The following is a 16450-nucleotide window of genomic DNA, read 5'->3' as shown; positions in this document are numbered from 1 at the left end:
TTAACTATCCATATGACAGTTTAGACATACTGGCTGTGGCTCCATGGTAGCACTCTTGGCTCTGAGTCATAGAGCGGGATTTTCCGGCCGTGCTCGCCCAAAGGCCGGAAATTACCCCAAACTGACCTTTGCGTGGTCTGCCAAAGTTTCTGCCCCATCTGCTATGATTCCCGTGGCGGGCGGGATGGGAAAACTCCGCCCATAAAGTTATGGGTTCAAGTCCCATTCCAGATGGATGCACAAAATCCGATACTAAAAATCCAATAAAGCACTGAGGGAATGCAGTACCGTCAAATGTCCCTTCTGCTCTGCTGGGTAGATGTAAAGATCCTGGGACACTACGCTTCAAAGGAGTTCATTAGCTGTAATTTATTTTCATTCAATCGTGGACATGGGCGTCGCTGGCTGGCCAGCATTTATTGCCCATCCCTAGTTGCCCTTGAGAAGGTGCTGGTCAGCTGCCTTCTTGAAACACTGCAGTCCATGTGCTGTGGGTTGACCCACAATGCCATTAGGAAGGGAATTCCAGGATTTTGATCCAGTGACTGCAAAGAAATGGCGATATATTTCCAAGTCAGGATGGTGAGTGTCCTGGAGGGGAACTTGCAGGTGCTCTGGGGTGTTGAGAGATTGGGTTTTACACCAATCATGCATCATATGATAATCAGGGGATTAGAGGGAAAAAATGTGGTTTTATAAAACCTGCTTAGCAGTACAGAACTTGAATATTTCTCAAAAGCAAGACACATTGTCAAAGCTTTTCATCTTGCACTTTCATCTTGCAGGGCAAATGCAAGAATAATAAATTTTAAACAATCACAACTATTTATGCTACAGGAGAAATGAATGCTTATTGGTTGGCAGGTCAATGCTGCTTGGCTGAGGTGTTGCCATGGAGAAAACAACAGGGAGCTATAAATTGGTAGTTTAAACTTTTTAAACTGAGTGCGTCAATAGCTACCCGAGAAGCTAATTTAAGATAATCAGTTGAGCTCATAATGTGTTTCATTTACACTTGCTAGAAGCAACATACAATCATATTCAGGGATTAACTGACTCTCTGCACACAAAAGGAATGTGTTCAAACCTTGTGCCTTTTTCGAATTACCTGGGAGCTTAGGATATATGGGTCCTTGTTACTTTCTCCATAACAATGCCTCAACCTGCCAACCCCTTTATCCTGAGGTATATATTGCTGTGATCATTTGAAATTTGCTATTCTTGCACTTGTCTTGATGAGTACATGACAAAAACTGTCAGCAACATGTCTCTCTTTTCAGTTAAATGAATAATTTTATCAAAATCTATGATCCCATCATTGTATTTTATTTGTTTAGGATATATACACAAAGCAGTTGATCTTCATATTTTCCAGCTCTCCATTTCCATGAACTTGTGCTATTATACAGAGGGAGTTATGACCAGGGGCAATACCCAGATTAACAGGGTTAGAGAAGAAGGCATCCATACAATGAAGAGTACCTATGATAAAAGCTGGGGGAAGATGACTGACTGAGGATAATAACAATAACAAATGAATACCAGGAAATGAAGAGATTATGAATAAGGTGAGGTTGGAAGGAAGAGTGAGAAATGTGGGAGGGCAGTGGTGGGGGTGGTGCTGTGGGAGGGCAATAGGGGGAGAGGGTGGGAGGAAAACAAATCAAAGGAGTAGGTGGCAAGAAGGGATTGGAGGAGAGGATCGGAGCAGGGGATTGGAGCAGGAGGGTGGAGAGGTGTAATGGAGTCAGATGAATGGGAAGACAGGAACAAGAATGGGGAGAGGACAAAAAAGGAATGGAATATTTAAATAACCCCATCCTCTAATCACTTTCTTTGAACTATCCAGAGAGGAAAACAATCATCATGTCAAACTTCAAATGACAACTGATTCTATGAGGATGACCTGTTCTCTCTCCACCACATACTCCTCAAAATCCTGAAGGAATATTCTGGAACAAGGTCCTACCTTGTCCCCTTTCTCAATGCCTTACTATACACCAAAACATGCTCCATTTGACCCCCTAGTTAGGGCCGTACCTTCCATGAACTACTGAATTTGTCATTTTTTAAAAAATGGGTATATTCTTGAAATAAATTCTCACGGTTGAGGGCCCCATGTGAAAGAATCCTTTTAAGGGCATTTGCGAAGAGTTGTCATTAATTTTGAGAATTGTGTTTTATTTTATTATATAATGTCGACGACGCCCCAACGAAGGGAGCTAGTTTTAAGACTTAATTGAGCAAATGTCAGTGGATGACATTCCCTAATGCAGCTTTAATTCTGTTACTGAGTGACCTACAGGCATGCTATCTGTACGGCCAGGAGAGAACAGCACATTAAACATAAGGACATTAAAACGAATTATTTTTTGCGAATGATTTACGTTTTACACAATAGGTGCATGCTGTAAAACGTTCGAGGGGGAAACAAAAATAATGATCTGAATCAGGGGCAGAAAAAAAGTGGCATGTTCGCGCTGATGGGGAAGTATCCACTTTACCCGGATAACACAGTCATTACTGGAGCGTTACGGAGACAAGCTGCATCGGTAGATGTTTGTTAATATTTGCAAAACTGACTTACCCATTTGAAGTGTCAACCCCTCCAGCTGTTTGTTTTGACTGCCGATGGGAGTATTTTGGGTGTATTGGAGCTTTCCTGCACTGGGCTGGAACTCCAGCAGTGACGCTGGGCTGCAGCGTGGGTGCCTGGAGTCTGACGTCCCCGCGTTTGAGGAAGTGCAGCGCTGCTGTACTTGTTCTCCATCTCCCCTCCTCCCCTCGCCGCCCGTACAATTCATATAGAGGGGGAAGTGGTATTTGGCAATTCAAAAACATTGAGAGTGTAACCATTCTTAACTTGTATGGTTTGCCCTGTCTGTTTGTTTCTCTTCCTGAACGTTATGTCACCTTAGTGAGCAGCTAAGATAAACCACCCACCCGAGCAAACAAACGTAACCACTTGTTTAGAGAGTAAGTACGTAAATAATGCAGCGGCACCGAGCGTTTGGATTGCCCAGAAACAAAACCCCATTGAGCTGCAACCTTAAACTTATTTTCAATCCAACCAGGTAACGGATTTGTATAGCTGTAGCCTGGTGTGAGCAGTTTGGTGAGAAGGGAATCCAGATGCTGGCTCAGAGAATTCAGTACTACTATTATTTTGACGGGTGAAACTGATAATGAGCCGTCCGGTTTGATGAACCAGGACTTTTGCGGCTTCTGAGGTGCCGAGTGGAGGGAGATGAACTGACTTCAGTGGGCAGGTTGATGTGGTTTGTTCCATGGTCTGCCATTCACAGCCACAATCACACCTCAGGTCCTTCCACTTAGGGAACAGATGACCACGCTCACCATGCCCTGATCAGATTCAGTTGAGTGCTGCCGACTGTTTTCGAGGGAGGTCGAAAAGCCAGTGACTTCTGCTGTTGGGTTGGTGGAGAGTGGGTTGATGCCAGCTGAGTGAATATTAGCTGTTATTTCTCAGAATGGCTGGCGCAATTTTAAATGCTTTCAGGTGGGGTAATGAACACCAAGATTAGTATTTACATGGGGCATTTTTCCATCTCACGGAACACGACTGCGTTGAAAAAAATGGCAGGAGGGGCAATATAGAATGGTTACAGCACAGAGGGAGGCCATTCAGCCCGTTGCATTTGTGCTGGCTCTTTGCGAACAGCATTTCAGCTAGTTCAACTCCCCTGCCCTTTCCTCTCCCATGTTTAGTGTCACGAGGCAGACAAAAAGATATTTATGTCGGCTTCCATAGTTTGTTTTTCTTGGAACAGGTCACTAGCCTGTCACTAGAGGATGTGGCTTGAGGAGCACCACTCCAGGAGGGCTGACCAGAGAGTCTCCTGATCTTACCACTTGTCATAGGCGTATTAGAAGGAGTTACAAGTTGATAATCAAATTACTGGGCCTTATTATGAATGCACCTTCTATGGCTATCAAGTCCTGAAGTGGGATTTTAACCTGGCTCAGAGGTAGCGAACATCAACTACCACTGTACCAACGCCCCCCCCCCCCTTGCAAATTAATTATCTTCCAGACAATATTGGATAGCACCAGGAACCACTCAATTGGATTGGATTTAAGCATCTTGCTATATAAAATGATACAACACAGGAGGCCACTCAGCCCATTGTGTCTGTGGTGGCTTTTCGTAGAACACAGAAAATAGGAGCAGGAGAAGGCCATTCGACCCTTCGAGCCTATGTAAGGGAAATTGTATGAGTTTAGTATGAAATTCAGATTCACTTGTAAGGGAAATTGTATTAGATATTGTATGAGCTAGGTATGAAATTCAGATTCACAGGTTTTAGTAAAATGATATAGCAGATTTAGGTGAGTAGTGAGATGGGTATATAACCTAAAGTAACTTCGTGTGAACTAATATAATCAAGTGTAGTCGATATGATCAAAGTGGAGGAACTAGAGAAGTAATATAGCAATCACTAATTAAGGAAAGCAGACAACAGTCACTTAAGAAAACAAGGAAGACTGCTCGGTGGTTCAACTTAATAGTGGACCATAAAACCATAAAATCAGCAGAGAGAATGTCCTTTCTAACACTTTCGGCCTAAATCAACAAAACTACGATTATAGTACAAGCAGAAAAGGTCAGATAAAGGTAAGAGCCATAACCACCATGATTTAAGAGACACAGAGATATAACAGGGAACGACTAATTGCCAATACAACAGATAAAGGGTCTAAAGTAAGATGAGAACCAAGGACAGGCAATAAAAGTAAGATAAGAATCTTGAGATAGGGAGCTGAAATGTACATAAAAGACTGTAAGCCCAAGGGCTCTTTGGAGTGTTCCGGACGTTCCCGACTTTGTCTCTTGTGCTGAGAAATAAAGTCTATTGCTTGGAAGATCGCTGCTCAGACTCTCTGTTTTAATTGATGTGAATAAATTGTCGTCCTGGGGAACCACGACACCTACTCTGCCATTCATTATGATCATGGCTGATCATCCAACTCAATATCCTTTGATCCCATTCGCTCCAAGTGCTATATCTAACTGCTTCTTGAAAAAAAAATCAATGTTTAGGCCTCAACTGCTTTCCATGGTAGCGAGTTGCACTCTCTAGGTGAAGAAATGACTCCTCATCTCTGTCCTAAACTGTAAACCCTATATCCTCAGACTGTGACCCCCTGGTTCTGGACACCCCACAATCAGGAACATCCTTCTTGCATTTACCGTGTCTAGTCCCGTTAGAATGAACTTTTACAATTAGCCGCCTTTCCCTTTGCTCTTTTCTCTGCAAAACCATCAGCATAATCAAGGACCCCACGTACCAAGGACATACTCTCTTCCACCTTCTTCCATCAGGAAAATGATACAAAAGTCTGAGATCATGTACCAACCGACTTAAGAACAGCTTCTTCCCTGCTGCCATCAGACCTTTGAATGGACCTACCATATATTAAGCTGATCTCTCTCTACATCCTAGCTGTGACAGTAACACTATATTCTGCATCCTCTCCTTTCCTTCTCCCCAATGTATTCTATGAATGGTATGCATTGTCTGTATACCGCACACCGTAATGGGTCAGATCTCAAACAATGATGAGACAGAGAATCTGGTGAACTGTTGCAACAACAGTAATCTCTCCCTCAATGTCAACAAAACAAAGGAGATAGTCATCGACTTCAGGGAGCGTGGTGGAGATCGTGCCCCTGTCTATATCAATGGGGATGAAGTAGAAATGGTTGAGAGTTTCAAGTTTTTAGGTGTCCAGATCACCAACAACCTGTCCTGGACTCCCCATGCCAACACCATAGTTAAGAAAGCCCAGCAATGCCTCTACTTTCTCAGAAGACTAAGGAAATTTGGCATGTCAGCTATGACTCTCACCAACATTTCCAGATGCACCATAGAAAGAATTCTTTCTGGTTGTATCACAAGAAACTACAAAGGGTTGTGAATGAAGTCCAGTCCATCATGCAAACCAGCCTCCTTTCCATTGACTCTGTCTACACTTCCCGCTACCTTGGAAAAGCAGCCAGCATAATTAAGGACCCCACGTACCCCGGACATACTCTCTTCCACCTTCTTCCATCGGGAAAAAGATACAAAAGTTTGAGGTCACGTACCAACTGATTCAAGAACAGCTTCTTCCCTGCTGCCATCAGACTTTTGAATGGACCTACCTCGCACTAAATTGATCTTTCTCTACACCCTAGCTATGACTGTAACACTACATTCTGCACTCTCTCGTTTCCTTCTCTATGAACAATGTGCTTTGCCTGTATAGCATGCAAGAAACAATACTTTTCACTGTATAATAATACATGTGACAATAAAACAAATCAAATTCAATACTTCTCACTGTATCCCAAGTAGCACAGTGATTAACACTGCTGCCTCACAGTGCCTGGGACCTGGGTGGGTGACTGTGGAGTCTGCACGTTCTCCCCGTGTCTGCATAGGTTTCCTCTGGATGCTCTGGTTTCCTCCCACAGTCTGAAAGATGTGCTGGTTAGATTCTTTGGCAACGCTAAATTTCTCCCTCAGTGTACCCGAACAGGCTGCAGAGTGTAACGACTAAGGGATTTTCACAGTAACTTCATTGCAGTGTTAATGTAAGCCTACTTGTGACAATAATCAACCAAAAGTATCCCTATAAATATTTATTCAATTACCATTTTGAAGGTTACAGCTGAATCTGCTTCCTGGCAGACAGGGAATTAATTTGTAATAAAAAAAAACAGAAAATGCTGGATAAGCTCAGCAGGTTGGATGAGTTTGTTGCTCGTGTGTTGTAGAGTTGCAGTGGGGTAAGGGAACTTGCTGAGTCCCAGCGGCGGCAGCAGCGCCTCCTCTTAAAGGGATGGGGACTGCAGTTAAAGGGGAGGGTTAAATTCCTGCCACAATGTAGCGAAAAGATGGCGGAAACGGCCGAGGCTGACGTCAGCGCGGCCCGAAGCGCGGCCGGGCAGCAAGAAGGATCAGCAATGGCGACTGTGGAGAGGAGACTACCGAGTCCGGAGGCGTTGGCGGGACAGCCCTGGACCCACTGGATCGATGCCGCCAAACAGCACGGGGCGGACGGTGAGGCCAAAGCGCTCTTTAACCTTAGAAAAGACTTTTAGCGGCGAGCGACGGAGCGGGCCCCGGGATGTTTGTGCGCCGACTTGGCGCAGGCAAGGCAGGCAAGTGTAACTCAGTGACTGACTGACTGATGTGTCCAATTGTTACACAGGCACCGAATTGGAAGAAACTTTTAAGGAGTGCGGGAAAAACCGGGAGGTCATGCGGCTGAGCCGGGAAGGTGAGTGGCGGCTTCAAACTTTGCTGTGCTTCTTGCCTCCTGCCTGCCTGTTGTACAGCCTCCCAACCGCGGGCTGGTGAGTGACTCCGCTTCGCAGGCACTGGCAACTAGACCAAAAGGGGGGCCTGTTACATGGATGCATTCTCAACTACTCATGGTTTGCCCAAATATTTGGAGCAGCTGGGCTAACCAACAAAACGTCCAAAGTTCCCACTCTTTCCTCCTCCTCCCCCTCCAGCAACGATTTCCTAGTCTTATTTATTTGAAAAGTCCCCCCCCCCCCCCCCCCCCCCCCGATCTACGTGTTAAGGTTCAATTGCTATCTTGTTTGTCAGGTAATGAGGGAGTGGTTCTAGATAGTATTTTGGAGCTATTGAAAGTTTAAATCACGAATAATAATTCACTGTGATTGACCATCCTGCTATGTCTGGGTGATTCTACAGAAGCTGATCACAATACTGAGTTGTATTTCAAGAGGTTAAGGTTAGCTACTCTTGGTTTCGTTTATGTCAAGCTATCTTGTGGATGAGTAATATACTCCACTGCTAAGTTATTACCTCAGCCTGTTTGACATATTGATATTGAATCCAATTTTAAACTTTGGATAGAAAAGTTGTAAATTTGCATTTAGCAATCTTGAACTCTACCATGTAAACTAATTTTAAAATCTCCATATTATTTTGTAACAATCTCTATCATAAATGGTGGAAATGACTATTGGGTAACATTGCTACTTGAATCTACCCACTTTACCTTCTATTTGCTACATCTTGGATCATGCCCTTCAGACATTGTTTAGACATTTAGCTTGTACGTTGTCCAATCTGTGTAGGGCCTCGGATAAAGGTGCTGAATTAAATTTCAGCCATTTTAAATTAGTGAAATTGAACAAGAAGACTCAACTTTCATTTTTTTGTTAAATTTCTCAGATTTAAATTTAGAACAGGTGTTGCTGAAATATTCTTAAAATTCAGTATAAAACGTGCTGCTGATTGTTTTTGGCCATTGTTAGAATACATAGATACTTTTTTAATGTGTGATACTTGTGTTTTGAACCTATCCAGCTAATGCAAGATTCCTCTACAGGTTGTAAGGGTCTTAAAATAAAATTAATTTGGACAGTCTTTCTGTTTTCCAAGACAATAACGATGAGATCATGGCACACAACTGCCCATAGTTCAACACTAATTTGACTTTGATAGAGGCCACATTGTTGATGTAGGAACTGGAAAAGTTACACTGAGGCAATAGTTTTGCTCTTGAGTTGGGATTGAAGTCTGTTTGGTGATAGTTCAGGGAATGCTCTGTGTACCTGATATGAGTGTTTGTGCTGGTACTGACTGTAAGTTGTGTTCCACGCCTTATCGTGAATCTTCATCAGGTTCTGGAATTATTCTGCAGTGCAAACTTTTCCAGTACTGTTTTAACTAAATTTTATTGAATCTGTAAAACCAGATGCCATTGGTAATCTCATTGCACACTTGTGTGTGGGCATGAAACATGTTTAATGGGCTTTACGAGGCTTTTTACCATAACACCATCCCTTAAATAATTTGATAGATGTGAGATGTCATAACAGCACTTTGTTTTCTCAGGTCAGTGTCTAATGTCAGTGCGATTATTTAGTAAACAAGCAGTTAAATTTCAAAAGTCAAATATCAGGGTTAAAAATGTCATTGTGTACTGGGAAAAGCTCTAATGTTTCTTGTATTCTTGTTGATAGCTCCATATGCTGTGAGATATGACTTTTTTTGGTATTAGATTAGTGCGGTGTTATACTATGGCTCTCACTATGCTGTCAAATGAAAATGACTTGTATTTAATCCGTCAGTTGTTAGCAGGGAAATGACATCTACCTAGAATGGTATGACACTCAGGACGACAGAAAACACATTGCATAAATTTGAAATGACATTTAAAAATATTTTGGCTTGATGTTTTGTTCACAATTGTCATTTATTTAGCCATTTTTCCTATGTAATGTATTTGTAATCAATTTTCAGTAGTCTTAACTGTTCTTTTTTGTCCTCTTTGTGGTTTCTTCCAACCATTTTGGATAGAGGCGCAAGTATCAAATATGGCTTCATTCACTGACTTCTAATTGGCTGGAAGGAGGTGATGGCTGATCAAGAGCCTGAGTTTAAATTTGCCGTGATGACATAATGGATATTACCAGACCATTCTATGATACTTTTTTTAAAAAAAATGCTGAAGGCCAGATTTCCATTGATTTTGAGTATAGTCTTTTGTGGGCACAAGAGCCTGAGTTGGCCTAGTGGATGGTCATTAAACACTGTAACCTTAAATTATTTGAGTTCGGATTGTGAGTGCTATTTCTTGCTTTCTAAATTTGCTTAGATTCCTGATATGCTTGCATGCCTTGTTTGGTAAATGACACTCAAAAACAGGCAACTGTTTCACTTCCACCAGACTAATGTAATGTTATGTCCCCTGTCTACATGTTGTATGGATGCATACATTAAGATAGTCATTGTTACTTTGTATTCATTATCAGATGTCATTACACAGATGCATATTCCTGATAGGTTTAGGTTCATGTAATGCCTTCACAACCTTAATATCCCAAAGCATTTTACAGCCATTGAAGTATTTTTGAAGTTTAATGACCGTTACAGTGGCTTGACAGAGAAGACATTACATTAATCTTCCAAAAGGGAAAGAGTTGCGTGTTGTACTATAATTGAGTGTCACTGATGAGGCAATCAAACCCATTGTATTTACTGAAGTTCATTTGTTTTACAGCTTTATATCATTCAAAGCAGCAGGAAAGGTCCAATATCTGTTCCATTAGTCATTACTCCTTATTAACTGATTCATGATCTTTGAGCACCAGGTTTTTGGTAAATCCACACATACCAAATACTACTTAAAGCGCAAAAATAGTTTTTTTTCCTGGCAGTAGAAATTAAACTATAATGGTAACAGATTGGCCTGTTATACAATCTGTTGATTTTTCTTCCCATTAAAGGTAAATTGGACAAGGTGTATAAAAGGCTGCTGAAACCAGTGTTTTTTTCGTGCTGAAGCAGCGGAAACCTTTGTCAGTAGTTTTTAAGTTGAAAGTGACCTGCAAGACTCTAGAGTTGGTTGGGATGTGAACCCCCAATTCTATGCCCAGTTCATAAGTAGATTGCTGAGGCACTAGGGGCTCTGAATTTTGATGTTTCAGAAGTTCAGACATTCTCTTCCTTCATGCATATAATGCTTTAATCGTGGTAGCAATGTTTATAACTTTCAAAATTTGCAGCACATTTAATCTATTGTAAAATGTGCACACAATGAAGCTCGATTATCTTATTTCTTCAACACCAAACAAAGACTAATATATAATCTATTTTGTGAAATTTAAGTGTGTTTAATCTGTATATGTAAATTTTTAAAGCCGTTTCAAATCTACATAATGTACGTATGCCCTGATCTCTTCCTGCTACATCCCAGTCGGCTCTCAGTAATAGTTTAAAAAAATTTCAGTAACGTACAAGGCATTCAACAAGTCCAGCTTGCTGTGATACTAAAGCAAAATATTGCAGGTGCGAGAAATCTGAAATAAAATGCTGGAAATACCCTGGTCATGCAGCATCTGAGGAGTGAGAAACACTGATCAATGGCCTTTCGTCAGAACTGACAGAAGTGTTTTAAGCTAATATAGAACCAGGGAAAAAGGTGGGGAGGGATGGGGAAGAACAAAAGGGAGTGTCTGATGGAGTGGAAGACAGGAGAGATTAAATGACAAAGGATGCTGTTGCAAGTCAAAAGGAGGGAGCATGTTAAGAGCACAAAATGTGTAAACAGGAATAGCAGAAACACATGGGGACAGCAGCTATGATCTGAAATCATTAAACTGGGTCTGGAAGACTGTAAAGTTGAAAATTGATGTATTGTTCTTGGGACAGTGTTTGAGGCTGAGAACAAGTGAGAGCTGACTGGAGAATTAAAATAACTGGCGACCAGAAACTCTGGGCCACGCTGAGGTGTTCCATAAAGCAGTCATCCAATCCAATTTCTCCGATTGTAGAGGAAGACTGCACTGTGAGTTTGAGCACACCATACTACAGGAAAATTTCCTGTTACTTGGCATTCTACGAACAGGAATTTTCTGTTGACCAAAATTCTGGGGTTGAGTCTTTTTTTTTGACTGGAGAGATGTCAAATACACTGGTTATTATTGGTAGCCTGCCGTTGCTTTGGTCTTGGCTTCCCACTGTTCTGCAGCACCATGTTATCTCAGTAGCGCTCGTGGTCCCGGACTACTTGTGTGATCTCAGTACGCGCATGATCGTTCCTGGAGAATACTGGATAACAGACATTTTTTGGCGTATTATAAGGAGCACACTTAAATCATTTGATTTGCAACGAATGTTGGGGGGCCCAAGACAGTCCTTGACGGAGGATTTCCCTCCATTGTGGTTGTCAGGATCTCCACCATGTGCATTTCATTGCCTGCACATAAGCTCTCGTTTCTTCCCCACCTGCCAAGAACCAAGGAACTAAATGGGATTCCTCTTGTCTTCACCTTCCACCCATTTCCATGTTTATCCTCACCATTTACATCACCTTTAACTTTATGCTACTGCCTAGTGCATCTTCTGCTCTTTCAGCATTCCGAATGGACTGTTCCACTCATGCACCACGTCCTGCGATGCAGGTGATGCAACACCTTCCCTTCTATCATTTCCTTTCCAGGGTCCCAAACGCTTCTTCTAGGTGGAAATGATTTTCTTGTACCATCAACTTCATATTCTGTATTCAGTGGTTACAGTGTGATCCTCTCGACATTGGGAAAACCAAATGCAGATTGGGTGACCACTTTGCAGACAGTTTCTGTTTTGTCTGTATATGTGACCTCAAGCTTTGGATCATAATTTTAATTCTCTACCATGTTCCCACTGAGACTTCTCTCCTCCTTGCGCTGTTCAAAGAAGTTAACGTAAGTTCAAAGAATTGCACCTCATCCTTTGAAGCACTTTACAGCGCTCTCTCTCTCTCACACACACCCCTCATGTTTTGTTTCCTTGCTTGTTGCATTAACATCTCCCTTTGCTGCATCATCAACATTTGACATTTCATTTCTTCTGCTTTCCATCTTGTAACAGATTTTCCCATCTTCCAAATCCAGCTCCCCCCCCCCCCCAAAAAAAATTTCTCACCCATTACATTTTTTTTCCAGTTCTGATAGTGTAACTGACCCTAAATGTAAACTCTCTCTCTTTGCACAAACACTACCTGACTTGCTGTTTATTTCCAGCAATTTCTGCTGTGATGCCTCCTTAATTCCTGTAGCTTAAAGTAGTTTCAAAGGCAAATACATTTTCTTAGCTCCGTGTTTAACACAAATCAACACACACCTCAAAATCCTGAACAAACATGATTCCTTTTAACCTGACTCTCATCTAGTTATAATAAAGCTTCAGAAATATAAAAAAAACTTTGATTTAAGCCAAGAATCTACTTCATGATTTATATTTTTCTGATCAACCACACCGCTCCCTGGATGAAACTGGCTATTTTAAGAAAAAAACTAGATTGTAGAGTAATGTAAGTTTTTAAAAACCTACATTATGTACCTCTATTTTGATGGAAAATTACTTCAAGTAGAGGAATGTATTCTGACTTTGCTCTCTTACTAGTGAATATTTGGATATTAATATTAAAAACTCTTCAATCAGATTTTGAAGAAATTAAGGCTGAAGAAATATTTAAACATGATATTCTTAGCAGATTAGCATCTATTTGCCTCTTTGTATTTTCTTCTTAGTAATTAAGCCTTTCCCTCTTCCTGACTTTTTATTAGTAATGTAGTAAAGTTTATTAGCCACAAATAAGGCTTACATTAACACTGCAATGAAGTTACTGTGAAATTTCCTTAGTCGCCACACTCGGGCGCCTGTTCGGGTCAATGCACCTAACCAGTACGTCTTTCAGACTGTGGTAGGAAACCGGAGCACCCGGAAGAAACTCATGCAGACACGGGAGAACGTGCAAACTCCACACAGACAGTGACCCAAGCTGGGAATCGAATCCGGGTCCCTGGCACTGTGAGGCAGCAGTGCTAACCACTGTGCCACTGTGTTTTTGGGACCATTGTTCTCCTCAAACTGTATTTTTGCAAAGTTAATTATTGGCCTGCGTTTTGTTGCTGACCTTGAAGAAAGCTGTCAGTAAAGATCTAGTAATCTCTATGGCATGGACGTCACCTTTCCAAGTACAAAAGCAAAATATTACGAATGCACAACAAAAATAGAAAATGTTGGAAATACTCAGCAGGTCAGGCAGCATCTGTGGAGAGGAACAGAGCTAACACTTCAAGTTGATGACTACCTTTCATCAGAACAAAGGATCACCACTGACCTGAAGCAATAACTCTGTTTCTCTCCATTGATGCCAATAAACCTGCTGAGTATTCCAGCAGTTTGTTTTTATTTCACCTTTTTCCTAGTGTTTAGTTTGATTGCGGGCCAATGATAAGGGATCTCTGGCATCCAGAAACAGTGAGGTCATAAAGGAGGCTAAGCAGCCATTCGGATTGAAAAAAAATCTCTTAGACAGCAAACCAGGAATTAAAGTTGACTTAAAATACTGGGAACACTCAGCAGGCCAAGTAGCATGTATGCAGAGTGAAATAGAGTTGATGACTGTTTGTCAGAACTGGGAAGAGTTTTATCAGATCTTAACAATTATAGAGGCAGAGCAAAACAAAATGGAGAGTCTAAGATAAAGAGTTGAAGGCAGAAGAAATTTAAACAACAAAAGGGATGATGCTGCAAGGCAAAAGAAGATGGCAGCGGGTTTAGAGGAGGTGTAAATGGGAATCGTGGAATCATCAACAGCTGCCATCCAAAAAAAAGGGAGACAGATGCCATGGTCTGAAATGATTGAACTCGGTACGGAAGGCTGCAAAGTACCTTTTTTGAAAGATGAGATGCTTTTTCTCAAGCTTGCGTTGAGTTTCATTAATCCCTGCCTCCTAAAATGTTCCAGAGTGAGCTAAAGAATTAAAATGACAAGTAACCAGATTCTTGGACACTCACTTGTAGATGGAATGGAGGTGTTCCACAAAGCCGTTGCCCGATCTACATTCGATTTCCCTGCATTGACAGCAGTGAAGGCAGTATACTAAACTGAAAGTAGTAAAATAAACTGCAATTTGACCTAATAGTGCAGTGTTTCGGGCCTGTGACAGGGCCAGGGAAGTTGTCAACAGTAGTTAAGATTTGATGCATTTTTAAAAACCCAATTGCACCTCATTCAACAAGGCATAACTTTAGGATGCAGGTTGGTTTACACTAAAATTAGTGCATAAAAAGTGTAAGTTCACATCAATTCAAGTGATCTTTTCCAACGATTTCCATCTGGGGACTTCGGCAGTGCATCGTGTAGAGGAATAAGGAATCACTGACTGCAGCCCATTATAAGAGGATGGAGAAGCCATGGATGGTATAATGAAGTTTCACAGGGATATTACCAGTAACTTGGTTATAGAAGGAAACTTGAGAGTTCCAACTTTTTTTAAACTGCTCCGCTCCAGACATCTTGGAGTGCCAGAAAAGACTCGCACGTGAAGCCACCATGCCAATTCAGCACCTAACCTAACAAACTAGTAAGTAACTTTACTCTGCATTTAATGAGAATTAAAATTCACGGATGGCAGCTTATAGAAATAGACATCTCTACTTTCAGCTGTATTTGAGACACTGGACCTGGATGAAAAATTAACTTATTTCACAAATGATTTAAATGTAGAATATTTACCACAAACCTTTGTTGCAAAACAGTGCAGAAGTGATAAAAGCAAAATACCCTGGATGCTGGAAATCTGAAATAACAGAAAATGCTGGATAAACTCAGCAGGTCTGGCAGCATCTGTAGAATTAATGTTTTGAGTCAATATGATTTTTCAGAACCGAAGAAGGATAGAACTGTAATGGATTATATAGGTGGAGAAGGTGGGGTGGAATAGAACAACAAACAAAGAACAGTACAGCCCAGGAAACAGGCCCTTCGGCCCTCCAAGCCTGTGCCGCTCCTTGGTCCAACTAGACCAATCGTTTGTATCCCTCCATTCCCAGGCTGCTCATGTGACTATCGAATAGAAGGTCAGAGATAGATTGGAGCAAAGGAGAGATTACAATGATGTAATCACAAGACAAAGGGAGTGTTAATGGTAGCATTAAGGACTAAAGAAGTGCTAATTGTGACATAAAGGTAAGATGGCAGAATATGTTAATAGGAGAACAAAGGTCCGTCTTCAGTGAAAGCAAAATTTAAGAACAAATGACGGATGCTGTTTGCATTGGGACAAATCAAGGACAAACAAAAAGGGGGAGGGGGGTCAAGATGGAGGGGAAAATTCACAGTCTAAGATTGAACACAAATCAGAAAATGAGGTGATGTTCCTCCAGTTTGGGCATAACTGGAGCATTGTAGCAGGCCAAGGGTGGACATATGGGCACGAGAGTAAGATGCTGAGTTGAAATGGCAAGTGACTGGAATATTGGGCAAGTGCATCTCCTTCAATTTCATCTGAAAGGAGGCCCTTGGACAGTGAGGAGGGAGGCGATAAAGGGGAAGATGTTGCACCTTCTGCAGTTGCATGGGAAGGGGTTGAAGGGACAGTGGAGTAGTGGACCAAGGTGTCATGGAGGGAGTGCTTGCAGAATGCTGTTGGAAATGGGTGATGGGAAGATGTGTTTCATGTTGGTATCATGCTGGAGTTGACACTTAAGTCATGGAATAATTAGGGACTGTCAGCATGGATTTGCAAACAGCAAGAGTTTACAGAATGTGGCAATTGTGTATGGATTTTTTTAGAGATTCATGAAATATTAAGCAAATGGCTTTTGAAGTTTAAGGTGTGTCGAACATAGTTACATAGCGGTGTGGCTGACAAGAAAGTAGGTGTAAATGGATGCTTCTTTGATCAACACCGAGTCGTTAATGTAGTTTAAGGATAGGGACATAGCGAATAGGAGCAGGAGTAGGTTATTTGGTCCCTTAAGAGCCTGCTCTGCCATTCAACTGGATCATGGCTGATCTACCTCAATGCCATTTTACGCACTTATCGCATTGATATCTTTAATATCTAGAAAACTATCCACCTCTCTTGGACGTAGTCAGTGAGCCTCCATAGCTGTCTGGAGAGGAA

The 16450-nt window shown here is 41.6% G+C and overlaps 1 protein-coding gene across 1 annotated transcript in view; it reads left to right on the top strand.

Moving 5' to 3' along the window:
- The first annotated feature begins 6901 nt into the window (after positions 1-6901).
- Positions 6902-16450, top strand: part of atxn7 (ataxin 7) — a 131254-nt gene continuing 121705 nt past the window's right edge. Inside the window, exons 1-2 of the mRNA XM_078209512.1 lie at positions 6902-7067; positions 7219-7287. Of these exons, the coding sequence (XP_078065638.1) occupies positions 6902-7067; positions 7219-7287 (235 nt within the window). The remainder of the gene's footprint in view (positions 7068-7218; positions 7288-16450) is intronic.

This window comes from Mustelus asterias, chromosome 3 (genome assembly GCF_964213995.1).
Source record: "Mustelus asterias chromosome 3, sMusAst1.hap1.1, whole genome shotgun sequence".
NCBI classification, from domain to species: domain Eukaryota; kingdom Metazoa; phylum Chordata; class Chondrichthyes; order Carcharhiniformes; family Triakidae; genus Mustelus; species Mustelus asterias.
Note: the sequence above shows the minus strand (reverse complement) of the source record. Positions and strands in the feature narration are given on the sequence as shown.